Below are 16610 nucleotides of genomic sequence, written 5' to 3'. Positions count from 1 at the left end.
TTTAGGGGGGCGTGGCAGAGTCTTAACTTTGATAAAGTATATCTCTTTGGTTTTGAGACTTTAGTCTTTGCAACTTCAGGGATCTTATCTATGCACAATCAGCTTGTAACACTCCAAAGAGAAAGGAAAACTTGAAATCGCATCATATGACCCCTTTAAAGTGTGTGGAAAGCAAAGTTACAATGATATAAAATTACTTTTCATGTAATTCTAAAACACTGCTGGTCACTTTCAGAAGTTATAGTGATTCTTTCTTTTCCAAGAAAGAATGTGAAACAAATTGGTTATATAATTTTCATTTTTAAATATTTTAAAATATAATTGAAATTGATTTTGCACACTTTAAGCAATATCGTATCGCATATCGAATATCGCATTTTTAACAAGGTATCGCATATCGCATTTTTCTTCAATATCGCACAGCCCTACCTCAGGATCATCCGTCATGCATGCAGTCGCGTTTGGTTACTGCATGTTAGCATATTGGGAGAAATGTAACTTGCTTATTTTTTTTTTCTCAAGGGTGCGTGGAGACACGTACTACTGCATGCTGTTCAACGATGAGGTCCACACGTACGAGCAGGTCATCTATACACTACAGAAAGCAGTTAACTGCACTCAGAAAGAGGCCGTCAGTTTCGCCACCATCGTGGACAGAGATGTAAGTTGACCTGCTGTTAGTTCCACAGTGCCATGATTCAGGCTTGAGGTTAAGCACAGCATGTTCTTGCTTTTGTTCATTGATTACTTCTGTTCACTGTATTCAGGGTAGGAAGTCTGTTCGCTTTGGGGACTTCCAGTTTTGTGAGCAGGCCAAATCTGTTATTGTGGTAAGTTCTAAACAGTCACAAATCCCATCCGTTTTCCTCGGATGTGTAAAGCAATTGGGTTTTTTGCTCTTTTTTTTTCCTGAAAGGTTTGGTTAAGTAGGACATTTATTTAAGTTTTATGGATAAATGCTCCCCAATTTGCATATAGCAGTTTCAGCAACAGGCAAAAGAAGATTTTCATGTCAGACGATAAAAAGAGTGAAAAAAAAAAAAATCTCATAGACTGACATTGAAGGAGGGACATAGTACTTCATAGCAACACCTTGGCAACCATTCACAACAATTTAGCATTGCGGGGGCAACTTTGTAGAAATTAAAGCATCATTAAAGTGTTAATGTAAATGTCATTTGTTTGTGAATATGTTTGGACACATGTTTTGCAGAGGAACACAAGTCGGCAGACGAAACCCCTGCGGGTTCAAGTCATGCACTCCTCTGTAGTGGCTCATCAGTGTTTTGCACTCAAAGCTCTCACCTGGCTCGGCCAAATCATCAGATACTCAGGTCAGTCTCTGCATTTGTGTCCCTTTCTCTCTCGCTCCCTCTCTTTTTTCCTTTGTATTCTTTCCTATGTAAATGTCATTTGTTTGTGAATATGTTTGGACACATGTTTTGCAGAGGAACACAAGTCGGCAGACGAAACCCCTGCGGGTTCAAGTCATGCACTCCTCTGTAGTGGCTCATCAGTGTTTTGCACTCAAAGCTCTCACCTGGCTAGGCAAAATCATCAGATACTCAGGTCAGTCTCTGCATTTGTGTCCCTTTCTCTCTCGCTCCCTCTCTTTTTTCCTTTGTATTCTTTCCTTTCAAGCTCTTCAGGAAAAGTATTATTATTCAGTTTCTGTTTTATCTTCTGCAAAGCCCTGGATTTTTTGCCACATTATTTTAATGTTTCCTAGGCGAGTGAATGCCTATGGTGTGACGGTGTCTTTCTCTTGAGGCAGTCTTATGCAAATGTGTGTGCTTGTGTGAAATCACAAATCCACCAATATCCAAACGAGCCGTTTTTTGAACTTGATTGAATAAATGCTATTTGAGGACATTTTAAGCTATGAAACTTGCTGAATGATTTAATGGTACAAAGACCTCTTATATGTCAAAAGATCAAGACAAATTTGATTTCTTGTGTCATGACCGTTTTAATCTAGCAGTGCGCTCTGTGTTAGACCGCTGTAATGAATCAGTGCCTGAGTTTATTGCTGTCCCCAACAGATGCTCTGAGGAGGATCCTGTGTCAAGTGGGTCTGCAGCGAGGACCAGAGGGAGAGAACTCTTCTCTGGTGGACACGCTCATGCTCTGTGACTCCAAGATGTGGAAAGGTGAATGAAGCAAGACTGATTTCCCTTCAAAGTCTCATTACTGTAATGTGTCTGTATGTTTTAAGTTTTTATTGCCATTATTCTCAGTTGAGTGCCATTCTCATTATTAAACAATCCTATTATACAATAGTTTAAATTAGCAAGATAATTATATTAATATAAATCAGTTTTTTTTGCACTACAGTAATGAGGATGTAATTAATTGTCATTTACAAATAAAACAAAATTGGTAATCATATTTTACAGTGTTCTTGTTACACGCTACATATACTTACTATAGTAATAGTAACTGTAAACTCTACGTAATTAAAGCAACTGACCCTGTAGAAAGTACATGTTGTTAATTAATATTGCTCAGTACTTAATTGTATAATTACACTATAACAAGGACAGTTTAAAATGAACTAACCATACTTTTCTGTTTGTTTCTTTTGTTTTTGGGGTGAAATATGACTGGGGCATGTACTTGACGGGTTTTGTGAGATTCACCCAGTTTACACTAATGATGTATTTAATCTTGTGTTTCCTGCAGGAGCGAGAAATGTTTACCACCAGCTCTTTATGAGCAGCTTACTCATGGATTCAAAATACAAAAAACTTTTTGCCATCCAGTTTGCAAAGGTAAGAGTTCCATTTGCAATGGCACAGTCTTTATATTGATTTGCATTAAACCCCATGAAGCCCCAAAAAGTGGAGAAAATTTGGCACATGCACCCACCGGAGTTTGCATTGTCATGATTACTGAGGAATGGGTTTAGGAAACGCATTGGCTCTGGCTTTACTCTCATATCGTCTTTATAGCACAGAGCAACATTTTTGAAAGTCAGGCTTTCTGGGACTCCATGACAACCTGTACATTACAGGGATAGTTCAACCAAAAATGAAAAAAACTGTCATCAATTACTCATCCTTATGTCGTTCCAAACCAGCAAGATATTCGTTCTACATCATAAAGACATTGTAAAAGTAATCCATATATGCATTGAGTGGTTTAATCCAAGTCTTCTGAAGAGACAAACACCTACATGGAGAACATGAATAAGATAAACCGAAGCTCAACTCTACTTGCTTGCTTGACACACAAGAACAAACCTCATTGATTTAGGATGAGTAAATGATTTTAGATTTTTCATTTTTGTGTGAACTAACCTTTTAAATGTTGTTTTTAGATTCATTGACTGGACAAAGTACAAGTGGGTTTGACATGTTAAATGTTCTGGGTCCAAGTTACAAGTTAGAATTTGTCATGTCGTCATTTACCACAGAGAATATTTTCCAAATTATGTTAATGCTCTTGCACTGAACGTCTATATTCTACAGAAGCCTGTTTCCACCACGGTATAAAAAAAAAATGTAATTGTGACTTTTTATCTGACAGTTCTGACTTTTTTTCACAATTCTGAATTTATATCTCACAATTCTTACTTTATTTTTCTCACAATTCTGAGGAAAAAAAGTCAGAATTGCGATATAAACTCAGCATTCTGTCTTTTTTTTCTCGCTATTCCAAGTTTGCATCTTGCAATTACGAGTTTATATCTCATAATTCTGACTTTTTTCTCAGAATTGTAAGATATAACTCGCAATTGTATGTTATAAAATCCAATTCTGAGGAAAAAAGTCAGAATTGCGATATAAACTCAGCATTCTGTGTTTTTTTTCTCGCTATTCCAAGTTTGCACCTTGCAATTACGAGTTTATATCTCACAATTCTGATTTTTTTTCCCCCCACAATTGCAAGATAAAACTTCGTAATTGTGAGTTCTAATTTGTGAGATATAAACTCGCAATTCTGACTTTTTTTCTGGTGGTTGAGTTTATATCTCGTAATTCTGACTTTTTTCTCAGAATTGTAAGATATAACTCGCAATTATATGTTATAAAATCCAATTCTGAGGAAAAAAGTTACTTTTGTACATTTATATCTCGCAGTTCTGAAATTATAACTTTACTCGCAATTGTGAGTTTAGATCATGCAATTCTGACTTTATAACTCACAATTGCGTGTTTATCGCTCTGTCAATTGATATCTCTATATTATCTATATTATGTAAACTCACAATCTGTAGAAAAAAGTCAGAATTGTTAGAAAAAGTTGCAGAGGACTTTTTTTTTTTTTTTTTTTTTTTTTTTTTTATTCAATGGCAGAAACAAGCTTCCATTATAGTGCAAGGCATCACTTAAGAATAAACATTAAACTGCATACATTTTCGAAAACTTACTGCAGCATCCCGAGAGACAGAATTGATGTCAGTTTCCACAAGCATGTCTAGAATATGCCAAGTCTGTATTCTTACTAGAACATCCAGTTCACTTTCACTTCACACTCCGTTTGATTCAGCTGATGTGTGAGGATAAGAGAGTTTGAGCAGTCATTCCCTGTTCAGTGAGGGGTATCGTCTCAGAGAGAGAGCATGTGTAATAGAGAGAGATGCTATGACTTAGCGGAGCTGCTCTTGCTGTCTTTGATTCGCTGCCCGCTGCAGTCCTCCGACTGAACCAGTCGTGCTGTGACAGCAGGAAATCTCTCTCTCTGTGTGCACTCTGGTGTAGGGCCCTGTGAAATCTCTTCTTTTTTTTCTCAGATTTGTCCATTTAATTTTTCTAATTGAAATCATGTATACAATTTATAAAAAATGTAACAAAAATAAAATTATGGACATATGAAATGTTTTATTTGTTCCCAAATTTATTCTAATCAGTTGAATTAATAAATATTTAACAATTTAAATAATTTATTAAAGGGTTACTCAAATTATGAAAATTTTGTCATTAATCACTTACCCCCATGTTGTTCCAAACCCGTAAAAGCTTAGTTCGTCTTCGGAACACAATTTAAGATATTTTGGATGTAAATAACACTGTCATATTTTTCTGGACCTTGACAGTGTTATTTACTTGGCAGTCAATGGGACAGTCACAAGCCACCCGGTTTTCATCCAAAATATCTTAAATTGTGTTCCGAAGACGAACGAAGCTTTTACGGGTTTGGAATGACATGGGGGTAAGTGATTTAATGACAAAATTTTCATTTTGGGGTGGAGTATCCCTTTAACATTTTTACAATAATATGTTCCTATAAAATGTTTAATTTTGTTCAGAAATCCTGTGTTGTCTGTATTAATATTTTCTTGATTTTAAATGTAATTATTTATTATCAAATTTATTATCAAAAAATAGTGGTAATCAACTGATGGCATAACACATTAAGTTTAATTAATATTTTAAAATGTAATCAAATTAAAATTGAACAATTCCTTTATTTTATTTTTTTTTTCAAACGAATTGCTGCACAACAGAGGTTTACTTCTTAAAATTAAAACATGAAAAAAATGGTCCGATATTCCTTAAATAAATTAAATTTATTATTATTATTGTTATTATTATTATTTTGATAAGTACATTATACTGTACAATAGTAATATATTGCTCTCACAATTACTTAAAATTAAACCCAACTTTTATTTAGGTGGGTTATCGTGAAACCTTTTGAGTTTCTGTGTGTGTGACGATAGCTTTATCAAATTAAATTGGGAAATGCTGGTGAAGCGACTCTCAGAGCAGAGCTGGAGATGAAGTTCATGTGTTCATGTCCTTATATATTTAGACCACAGAGGCTGAAAAGACCACAAGCATTGCTCGTGCTTAAGATGATGTAGTAGACGAAACAGCATCACTCAATCGCAGACGTCCAGAGCATTCAGACTTCATATTTAAGTAGCAGTCTTTTTGTCTTTTTTTAATATGCACAGACAAACTGTAACTTCATTATACTGTAAATTTGTTTCCACAATTCTGTTTTCCACATTGCGGAAATCATAGGGCCCTGGCACAGGTGTGGCTGACAGATTTGTACCTTAGCTTAAACAACTCTAGAAAGTCTACTATAAATATAGTATTTAAAGTTTAGCGTTAGCTCGAGTCCCCCGGCTCCACACTTGCCCCAGTGCCATGGTGCAACTAAAGGCTGCATGTGCCTGACATAGAACCGAGTCGGGGGACGTAACTGCAGATGGCCCCTGACCTCTGACCCGGAAGGTGAATCTGCCCCCTTCCCTTAGAATTACCGGTGCCTCCAGACAGATTTTATGGAGGACGATCATGAGCGTGTAGTGTCAGTGACCTCTCTGTCAGTGCAGCTCTTCACCGCCCCCACTGTGGTGAGTACCGCCAGTCCCACACACCTCTCCTCTCTCTTCTGCCTCTTTCTCCTCTCCTCCGCCCCCTTCACCACTGCCTGCAGAACTATGAGTGCTTGCAGAGCGACTACGTGAAAGACGACCACGACAGGGAGTTCTCCGTCACTTATCTTTCTGTGCAAATGTTCACCGTGCCCTCTCTGGTGAGTACATGCAAAGAGAGACGGCCTGCCATGAGGAAGAGGCTTGTCGTTTTGGGTTTTTGGTCTCTTCTTCCATTTACTTTTCCTCTTTCCTTTTTTCTTTTCACTCTTTCTCTTCCCTTTCCATCTTTCCTATTTCATTTTAAAATTGTTCCTTCCTCTTTCCTCTTTACTAGTAATGCACTGAATTTAATTTTTTTATCGAAACTGAAAGTAAAGTTTTTATTTAGCCAGAAATTTAAAATAGTATAATTAGTGCTTTCAGTTTGTGTTAATTCAATGAATTAGTTATGGAAAACTATAGTGATTTAAAATATTTTTGATATAAATATTAGTTTGTTGTTGTATCATTTCATTAAAAAAAATATTTACAAATTAATAAAAATACATATTAATAAAAAACTAATTAAAAAAGAAAAATGAAAAAAGAAAAAAAGAAAAGGTAAAAAAATATATTTCTAAAGCTACTTTTTGTAATATCTATTTCATAATTTTCTCATGTAACACAACTATGGCTTTAAATAATCTTTTATGGGTAATTTCTCAGCCAAATTTGATGTGTGATTAATATGCGATTAATTAGATTAATGAATCAAAACATTGTTGAATTAATTACTTAAAGTTTTTTAATTGATTGACAGCCCTGATAATAATCAATTAATAATTAATCAAATGTATTTAGTAATCAGTGCAAAAAAATTTGTAAATATGGATTGTAAATATTTAAGTTGCGCATAACTTGTCAAATTTTTAATAATTTAATTATGTAATGGTATAATTATGTTGTTGTTGAAATACAGATATTTAAGTTTAAGTTTTCATGAAAAATGTATTCAAACACAATAAATGAGACATCACTAACAGGTAAAGAATAAATTGAATTTGTAAAATAGTGCATATATTTAGCAAAATACTCAAATTATGTTTTTTTCTAGCTGACGAATGAGATATGGACATTGAATGGCTTTCTTGAGGTAAATGTAAAGTTACTTAACATAGTTTACAAGCTCTTTTATTAGATTTTTTTTTATTTTAATTATTCTAGAATTTGAAATTGGAGAAGTACTAATTAAACGTCTCCCTATCAGTAAATTATTTAGTTTAGTCAAAAACCAAAAATGTATTTCCTCTTCGCTTTTCCACTTCCCTCCCACTCTTTCATTTTCTTCTGCACTTCCACATCTGCTTTCTCTTCTCTTTCCTCCTTCCTTTCCCTTGCCTTTGACTTTGTTCTCTTCTGTCTCATCTTCTCCTCTCAATAAAAGTGAATTTCGCATATAGAAAAACAGCTTACGACCCAAACCTCCAGCGGTCTGCCAGATGTGGCAATGGTGTATTTAATTTTCCAGGCTCGGATGTTGATCACAGAAGAGAACCTGATGACCACCATCATCCGCACATTCATGGACCACCTCAGACACCGAGACCTGCAGGGCCACTTTCAGTTTGAACGCTACACCGCACAACAAGCCTTCAAATTCCGCCGGGTCCAGAGCCTTATAGGAGACCTCAAGTAAGATACTGAGCGTGTCTGCCCATTTCATATACAGTTATATTTGTGTGTGTAAAATTCCCAATTCTTGAGATGCGTGTAATGATGAGTTTCTCTTGGATGCAGGTATGTCCTGATAAGCCGTCCAACAGAGTGGACCGACCAACTCAGGGAGAAGTATCTTGAAGGGTTTGATGCTTTCTTGGAGTTGCTAAAATGCATGCAGGTGACTATGCCAATGTGATTTTAAGATTGCGTGTCAGTGGTAATTGAAATTGAGCAGTAAAACAGCTGTGTGTGTCCTCTTTGCAGGGAATGGACCCAGTAGTGCGTCAGGTGGGGCAGCACATAGAGATGGAGCCAGAATGGGAGGCAGCGTTCACCTTACAGATGAAGCTCACTCATATCATCTCTATGATGCAGGAATGGTGTGCCAGTGATGTAAGTGCATGTTAGACACAGTCACTTTAGTATCCATAATCCACCATGGGGCCTTGATACAAGTCTATTATTCTATTATTTGGCACATGCACAGGAGCGAGTGCTGATCGAAGCCTATAAGAAGTGCCTGAGTGCGCTGACTCACTGCCACAGTGGTTTCACAGATGGGGAGCAGCCCATAACCCTCTGCATGTGCGGCCACTCTGTTGACACCATCCGCTACTGCGTCTCTCAGGAGAAAGTCAGCATACACCTGCCTGTGTCCCGGCTTTTAGCAGGTCAGTCGAACATGGCTTCACACATAGTCCGTTTTGCAGTAAGGCCATATACATGCTGCGAAGTTTTGAGAATAAATCCGGAGAGTTCTTTGAGTTATCGAATGTGTGTATGGAATATAGGAGTCACTCTTGAAATTGCAGTGGTTGATGGTGGTAACCACACCACATATCTACTGAACCTCGACTCTCTCTCTTCCTGTTAGGTTTACATGCTCTGCTGAGTAAAACTGAGGTTGCCTATCGATTCCCTGAGCAGCTGCCGCTGGTAAGTTTATTGGTTTTGGTTCATGAGAATTGTTGCAAAAACCATCTTGGCAATTTCTGAGGCCTCTTTTGTCTTCCACAGAGTGAACTGAGTCCACCCATGTTGATCGAGCACCCGCTCCGTTGCCTTATACTCTGTGCCCAGGTGCATGCTGGGATGTGGAGAAGAAATGGCTTCTCTTTGGTCAATCAGGCAAGCTTCTAAATGTGTTTCGTTCTAATACTCAAGATCTTTAAGAGCGTGATTGTTCGTGTTAATGCCTTTTCATAAAAAATTGGTGCTTTTTCTTGAATTGTTTTTGCAGATCTATTATTATCACAATGTGAAGTGTAGAGTGGAGATGTTCGATAAAGACCTCATCATGCTTCAGGTCAGTAGTGTGAAGATATTTCATTCCAAAATTATTATCCAAAAAGTATTTAATTCCAAAGATTAAAACAAACTTTTTTTTTTTTGATTTTCCATGAAGGAATCAATTAGAGTTTAAAATAGGGGGATTAAATTCATTTTAAACCATGAAAATATTTGTGCTTCAATGTAATGTGCTATAAATTTCACAATACAAAAAGTCCTAAAATTGGCCTAAAATATATTTTTAAAAAGGTCCTAAAGTTTTAATCAATTCATCACCATTTTCTGTACCAGTATTCTCATTAACATTATGTGGAAAATAATCCACAGTGATGGGAAAACCTGATTAATTGAGTTTTTTTTTTTTTTTTTTTCCCGCCCTAAGCCATTGAAATGTCTATCGTCAATATGCATTTTTCTAGTTAATATGGCAGTCAAATTCAAAAATAACCTTCTGGACAAGATCAATCCTTTTTTTATATTTGAAAATATGGCAAACTTTTTCTGACTATCGTGGTTTGTATATATGTAAGTTAAGTCAGCACAGAGATAAAGCTATTCTCTGCTTAATACAGGAATTGTACAGAATTTAATGATGGTTCTTTAACGGCAGTGGTTTTAAATCAAATTTTGTCAGAAATTAATTGCTATATACAATTATTGGAATAAGAATGTTAATAGTTATACACACAATGACAATTTGACATATATATATATATATATATATACACACAAAATATGTCATCCGTTAACTGATATTATTAAAATTAGGGCTATCGCGATAACCGCAATATCGCACTATTGACGAGCAAACCGCAGAGGAGAGCAAGAACCGCAGCAACCGCGTTTTTTGCGTGTTTTTTTTTTTCATAGGGTTATGCCCTTCTCGTTTTACACTTCGTGTATGTCTACTGAATATTAAATAAGTTAGTAATGATAACATAATGTGTACCATGCTGATTTGTACTAAGGCTCCGTAGATACTGAGCATGTGCGATCACATGCGAGTCATATATATCTGTGAAAATAGGTAGTCTTGTCCAAGGAAAGCCAAATCTCTGTCTTAGCATCGACGCATTGGTCAGCTGAGCCTTCTAACGTGGCGCTCAGTTAAAATGATTTCAACAGCATTTTTCATTATGTCTCTCTTTGAATGAATTAGCGTTTTTGAACGTGTAGTTGAACGAACGGTTTAAAGACACACTCAAAGACAGACCCTTGCCGCCACCTTGTGGCACACCAGGTTTATGTTCTGTTATGTGGATCGTTATTTTGTCATTCTCTTCTGTTTACGTCACTTTTTGTCATTCTCTTCTGTTTACGTCACTTCCTGTTTCAACGCTATTTGGTTTCGATTTCATTGGTTTCTGAATATGACCTCGTTATATTGTAACATACACACACAGATTTTATATATATATATATACCGCATACCGCGCTATTGAGCCACTCAAAATTACCGCGACAGCCCTAATTAAAATCGTCGTGATTGTAGAGAAACAAGAATCTGTGGAGAATATCAAACATATGGATGCATTGCAGCAATGACAGTTTGGCAGGAAAGTATCCTTATTTATCATGAAAGCAATGTACAATAAACCTTTTAGCACAATGTGATTCATTTTCTCTATGCTAAGTATAAGTTCTTATGCATACTGTTTTTGTATCTAGGCTGGAGCTTCTATGATGGATCCAAACCACTTCCTGATGATCATGTTGAGCCGTTTTGAGCTCTATCATATCTTCAGCTCAGCAGACTGCAGAAAGAGATACAGCAGAGAGAATGCTAACAAGGTCTGCCTACCTCCAAACCACTTTTTGTCCCCATTTCTTTTCTTTTTGCTTGATTTCTCTCTGGTTGCACTCATTTCTATTTCCAGTGATGTGTGTTTCTCTCACTGTCTCTCAGGATGTGCTTCAGCAGAATAACACACTAATTGAGGAGATGCTGCATCTGGTCATTATGATTGTGGGTGAGTGATCTTTTCTCAACATGTTGAGTGTTGTTATACCAGGTGTATTAAGCTTATTAGACACCGTAGAAAGTAAAAACAAAAAAACAAAATGTCTTTCATGCTTTGCTTGTTTTTGCTTTTTCCTGTAGGGGAGCGATACACAGCAGGTGTTGGTCAGGTGGAGAGCTCTGATGAGACAAGGCGAGAGATCGTTCACCAGCTATGCATTCGACCTATGGCCCACAGTGAGCTGGTCAAAGCCCTGTCTGAGAATGTAAGTCAACCGTCACTGCTTCACCTTTACCAAAAAGATCATAAGTAATTACGTTGGCTTTGATATCTCACAAAAAAAAAACATTACGCAAATACAGGTGAAATAGGCAAGTTTCTAGATGCAACAACATTGTAAAAATGTGAGTGGTATTAACCGGCTTATTCCATTAATTGCATAAAGCAATTCATTTCTGATAACATTTGCTTTAAAAACACTGCCATCAAGGAACCATTATTCAATTCTGTACAATTCCCATCCCTAATCATGGTCTTTATTAAGCAGAGAATAGCTTTACAATAGAGCACTGTGCTGACTTAACAACTTACAAATACACGATAGTCAGAAAATAAGTGTGATGCATTTATAAATTTAATAAGATTGTATCTTGTTCCAAAGTTCCTGTTGATTAAAGCAGGACAGATGAGCAGAACAGTTTATTTTGTATTTATTTATTTATGTATTTTTTTTGTATTTGACTGCCACCTAGTGGTATTTTATGCCAATTAATTTTACACACTCTTCTGTCTTCACACAGGAGAATAAAGAAACCGGCATGGAAAGGGTCATCGACAGTGTGTCTTTGTTTAAGTGAGTGTCCTGAATAAAAGAGTGTGGTCCAAAGAGTTGAACTGGTCTGTGTGTTATCCTGTGTGAATTGTGTTGTATAGGAAGCCTGGTGTGACTGGTAGAGGACTTTATAAACTCAGGCCAGAGTGTGCCAAGATGTTCAACCTTTACTTCTACCATTACTCCAGAGCTGACCAGTCTAAGGTAACGCTGCATGATCAAAATTGAAACTCACAAAGAACAACTGTTGAAAATCCATGTTAATTTGTTTTCTCCCGTGTCGTCCTTCAGGCTGAAGAGGCTCAGAGAAAGATAAAGAGGCAAAATGGGGAAGATTCAGGTACTTTTTTATCTATCTATCTATCATATACACACTGTATATATACACACACACACATACACACTAGGTGTGGACAAACAATTCAAACGTTTCACTCAGAAAAGAACGTTGCATCATTAAAATGGGTTGTTTTTATTATTTTTACCTGTAGCTCTGAATCACTTTTTATCAACTAAAATTGAGAATACAGTGATATAATTTGGGCACCACAAAAAAAAATAAATACATAAAATAAAATACATTTTTGAATATATCTGATAATTGTGATTCTGATTTAAAAAGAAAAAAAGAAATCCAGGTTTGCTGTGCTTATGTTTCTAAGGCTACACAGTTTAATAATACTAATTATTTCACCTTTGTTCATAAGCACTTACAAGTATTAATTTATAAGCATTTTAATGTATGCTATAAGTGACGCAGACTCAGACCTCCATTTACTGTGAACCAAGAGGCTGCAAACACCAGCAGACAATGAGCTGCTCACACATGTATTTAATTAAATTGCAGCCTTTACTAATTGATAATGTTTTGATTTTATTTTGATTAATTGTGCAGCCCTAGTGTTATGTGATGACCGTGCCAATGTTTAAAGTGATTTTCATGTGTGTTTGTTATAGTTCTGCCTCCACCAGTTCTGCCTCAGTTCGGTCCGCTGTTTGCCAGCCTGGTGAACATGCTGCAGTGTGACGTGCTGCTGGGGATTCTGGGAGCTGTGCTGCAGTGGGCAATGGAGCCCAGCGGGGGACACTGGTCTGAGTCCATGCTTCAGAGGGTATGCCTGTGTGTGTGTGAGGGAGAGAGAGACTGGAGCACTCTCTCATATTGCAAACATAATAGATTTTTAGATAATTAGCATTACATCTTGTCCATTACATGCTTTTCAAGTACAGTTCACTTGAAAAGTATTTAAATCACTATTCAAAAAAAGTTATTACTAAATGGGTATTTAATATTTAAATCATTGTCAATTAATTTCCAGTTACTTTATCATGAACATAATCTTGCTATAAATTTGCTTTTACCATGATATTAGACATGTTCTTACCACACACTCAAGTTAGAGCTCAGTATGAACTTGTCCTGCAGGTGCTGCATCTCATAGGCATGGGCCTGGTGGAAGAACAGCAACATCTAATCGGCAGCGCAGATGATGATACCAACTTCAACTTCATTCTCAAAATCTCCAGTATGTTTTTCTTTTGTCACACACACACACACACCCACCACACACCTCTTGAGCTGATTAAATCTCTTCATTGTAGGACCAGGTGAGGCTCCTGCTAACACTCCCAGTATCTTGGCTTTATTGGAAACCCTGCAGAATGCTCCTCATCTGGAGGTGCACAAGGACATGATCCGCTGGATTCTCAAGGTAAAGCTGATCCAAATCTCATAACAAAGCCACCTGTCACTAGAATGTAGAGGGGACCATGGGACCCGACCAGATTTCTTGCAACGCGGGATTAAATTTCCAAATAAAACGCTGTAGCGGTCGGTAACTCTGGTGTAATTTGAACGGGAGCAGGCGGTCTAACAATATCCCGTTCCCGATGTCCTTTCAGAACAGCATATCTGCGCTTTACTCACTCTCAATTTTTGTACAACCTTCATTTTTATTTTCTCTGTGACACTTTTTTCCTACTGTGTTGACAGCAAGATGTTAAACGAATTTTGTGTCTTGACAAGATGAATAAAATAACAAATACAATTTTGTGCAGACTATACTTTTATTTGTTAGCCTATCTCTCTTTCTTTCAGTAGCGGAAATTTAAATGTGAGATTCTGGAAACGAGATCTAAATTTAGCGGGAACGGTCGGGTCGGGAAGAAAATTATTCTAAGCGGACAGCCTGTGAACAAAGTGAATATATCGTGGGAGCGGGTGGGTGTGGATTATAACCTTGCGGGAGTGGGACTATAAAAACAGTCCTGTGCAGACCTCTACTAGAATGTTTGTGTAAATGTCTCAGCTATCCAATAGAGGGCAGCAAAAGCCAAAAAAAAACATTTGTTTGTATTGTTTTATTGTTTAATTTATTACTTTATTTTTATTTATTTATTTCAAGTTTTTTAGAAAAAAATAATCTTAAACATCTTTATTTTTAATTTCGAATAACTAAACCTGGCTCTCGCCAGAACATAGCCATGACATGGTGTTAAAAAAGGAAAGAAAAAAATATATTTATTAGATCTTTAGTTTATTTTAATTGTTCGGTATTTTAAAATGTTACTTATTTTTTTATTTAATATTAAATATTTAATATTATTTATTAGTTAAATATATTTATATTATTTTATATTTATGTATATGATTATCATGTTTTTGTTTATTTCCTTTTATGTTTTTTGTTTGTTTGTTTTAGCTATTTTTATTTTTATTGAAATTCTTATATTTTTTTATGTATTTTGAATATCAACATGAAAAACATGTTAATATTTCATATTACTTGTGTATCTGAAGACCGTGACCAACATCAAGACCACACGGGTGTGCACGGCCAGTGCGCCCCCCAGTGACAGCTCAGGGCACAGTCAGGAGGAGGTAAGCATAGGAAGCGTAACATGCTTGCATTATGACTTGTTAAAGTTGCATTGTTGTCTCACTGGATGTATGTGTATGTGTAGATGGTGCGGGATAAAGATAAGGCAGAGCGGAAGAGGAAAGCAGAGATGGCGCGGCTCCGGAGAGAGAAGATCATGGCTCAGATGTCAGAGATGCAAAGACACTTCATCAACGAGAACAAAGAGTTGTTCCAGCAGAGTCTGGAGGAGCTCGACCCCTCCACCTCCTCCACACTGGAGCACAGGTACACACACACACATCACACTGGAAAATGTCATGGATCATACATTAGTTTCCAGATGCTATCTTCTAATTTGTTGTCCTCTCTTTACTTCATAGCCCCAGTTCATGTGATAGTACACTGGTCTGTGTGGGTCCACGGCGGTGGCGTGCAGGCGGCAGTGAGAGGAGACAGATGGTGACATGTATCCTGTGTCAGGAGGAGCAGGAAATCAGGACTGATGGCAAAGCCATGGTGCTCGCTGCTTTTGTCCAGCGCTCTACTGTCATGTCCAAAAACCGCAAGAGACCTCCACACAACCCAGGCATGTCTTTATATGCGTGTCTTTGGGTCGTCGTACCATACAAGTGCATGTTTGGTTGAATGAATGCTATTGTGTTTGTGTTGCAGATAAGTATGACCCTCTCTTCATGCACCCTGACCTGTCCTTCGGCACACACACAGGCAGCTGTGGGCACATCATGCACTCTCACTGCTGGCAGAGGTAAGAATCATCATGAAAAATGAGAAACACGATACCGTGAACTAGAGGTCTACACGGAGGACCCGAGACCCGACCCGGGATCCGTACGGGTTCGGGGCTATATTTTAAATGGTCAGCCGGGTCCTGTTCGGGTCCCAATCTATTACTTCGGGTCCCGGGTCTGTTTAACATTGTGTGTAATACCCGAGTCAATCCGACTCGGAGAACACCCGGCCGTTATCAGAGTCAGTCAGCGATGTGCGTGTGTTGTTTTGTAACTTGTGTAATCCCCGAGTCGATCGGACTCAGAGAACACCCAGCCGTTATCAGAGTCAGTCAGCGCTATGCGTGTGTTGTTTTGTAACTTTCAACTTGTAAAATTGGGATGAGAAAAGTGTGAGTCGGTAATTTGAAATAAGGTGGAAAAAAAAAAAAAACCCCGAGCGACGTCATCAGAAGCAGGGTGGGCGGAGTTAATGCACACGCACGTTGATAATGGATACCTTCATGAGTGATGTGTCAATGATTGATTATTTTTTTAATAATATTATGAATGAACCGTCTTGTTGTTATATCTAAAATTTTTGCTCAGACTCGGCTCAGAGAGCACAGAGATGATAGCAAATAAGTAAAGCTAACGTCAGCAGCCATTGGATGAGCAATCGTTATTATAATCCAAATGGGCAAACAGTCTTAAATTATTATGCAAGTTGACTCGAGATACAAAAAATGCAAAACTGCAAAGTCGCATTTGTCATCCGTCACTGTGACAGCAAGTGGACTTTTGAAACTGGAATAATGAGTGGATTACGCATTTCAATTGGCAAGAGAGGAATAACACGGATGGAACTTTCTTGGCAAGGAGGATTGTGTGCATCACAGTCAGGTA

At 37.3% G+C, this 16610-nt stretch overlaps 1 protein-coding gene across 1 annotated transcript in view; it reads left to right on the top strand.

Annotated features, from left to right (window-relative positions):
* Positions 1-16610, top strand: part of LOC107696377 (E3 ubiquitin-protein ligase UBR2-like) — a 55983-nt gene that overhangs the window by 17672 nt on the left and 21701 nt on the right. The window contains exons 6-31 of the mRNA XM_016496677.1: positions 523-661; positions 768-830; positions 1214-1334; positions 2043-2150; positions 2683-2771; positions 6212-6310; positions 7842-8005; positions 8111-8210; positions 8297-8425; positions 8520-8703; positions 8907-8968; positions 9050-9160; positions 9273-9338; positions 10991-11113; positions 11229-11292; positions 11424-11548; positions 12084-12136; positions 12217-12319; positions 12407-12455; positions 13073-13227; positions 13542-13641; positions 13718-13827; positions 14916-14996; positions 15080-15261; positions 15357-15562; positions 15649-15742. Of these exons, the coding sequence (XP_016352163.1) occupies positions 523-661; positions 768-830; positions 1214-1334; positions 2043-2150; positions 2683-2771; positions 6212-6310; positions 7842-8005; positions 8111-8210; positions 8297-8425; positions 8520-8703; positions 8907-8968; positions 9050-9160; positions 9273-9338; positions 10991-11113; positions 11229-11292; positions 11424-11548; positions 12084-12136; positions 12217-12319; positions 12407-12455; positions 13073-13227; positions 13542-13641; positions 13718-13827; positions 14916-14996; positions 15080-15261; positions 15357-15562; positions 15649-15742 (2880 nt within the window). The remainder of the gene's footprint in view (positions 1-522; positions 662-767; positions 831-1213; positions 1335-2042; positions 2151-2682; positions 2772-6211; positions 6311-7841; positions 8006-8110; positions 8211-8296; positions 8426-8519; positions 8704-8906; positions 8969-9049; positions 9161-9272; positions 9339-10990; positions 11114-11228; positions 11293-11423; positions 11549-12083; positions 12137-12216; positions 12320-12406; positions 12456-13072; positions 13228-13541; positions 13642-13717; positions 13828-14915; positions 14997-15079; positions 15262-15356; positions 15563-15648; positions 15743-16610) is intronic.

Source organism: Sinocyclocheilus anshuiensis, unplaced genomic scaffold (assembly GCF_001515605.1).
Source record: "Sinocyclocheilus anshuiensis isolate Anshui unplaced genomic scaffold, SAMN03320099.WGS_v1.1 scaffold963, whole genome shotgun sequence".
NCBI lineage: Eukaryota > Metazoa > Chordata > Actinopteri > Cypriniformes > Cyprinidae > Sinocyclocheilus > Sinocyclocheilus anshuiensis.
This window is presented reverse-complemented; position numbering and strand designations above follow the sequence as displayed.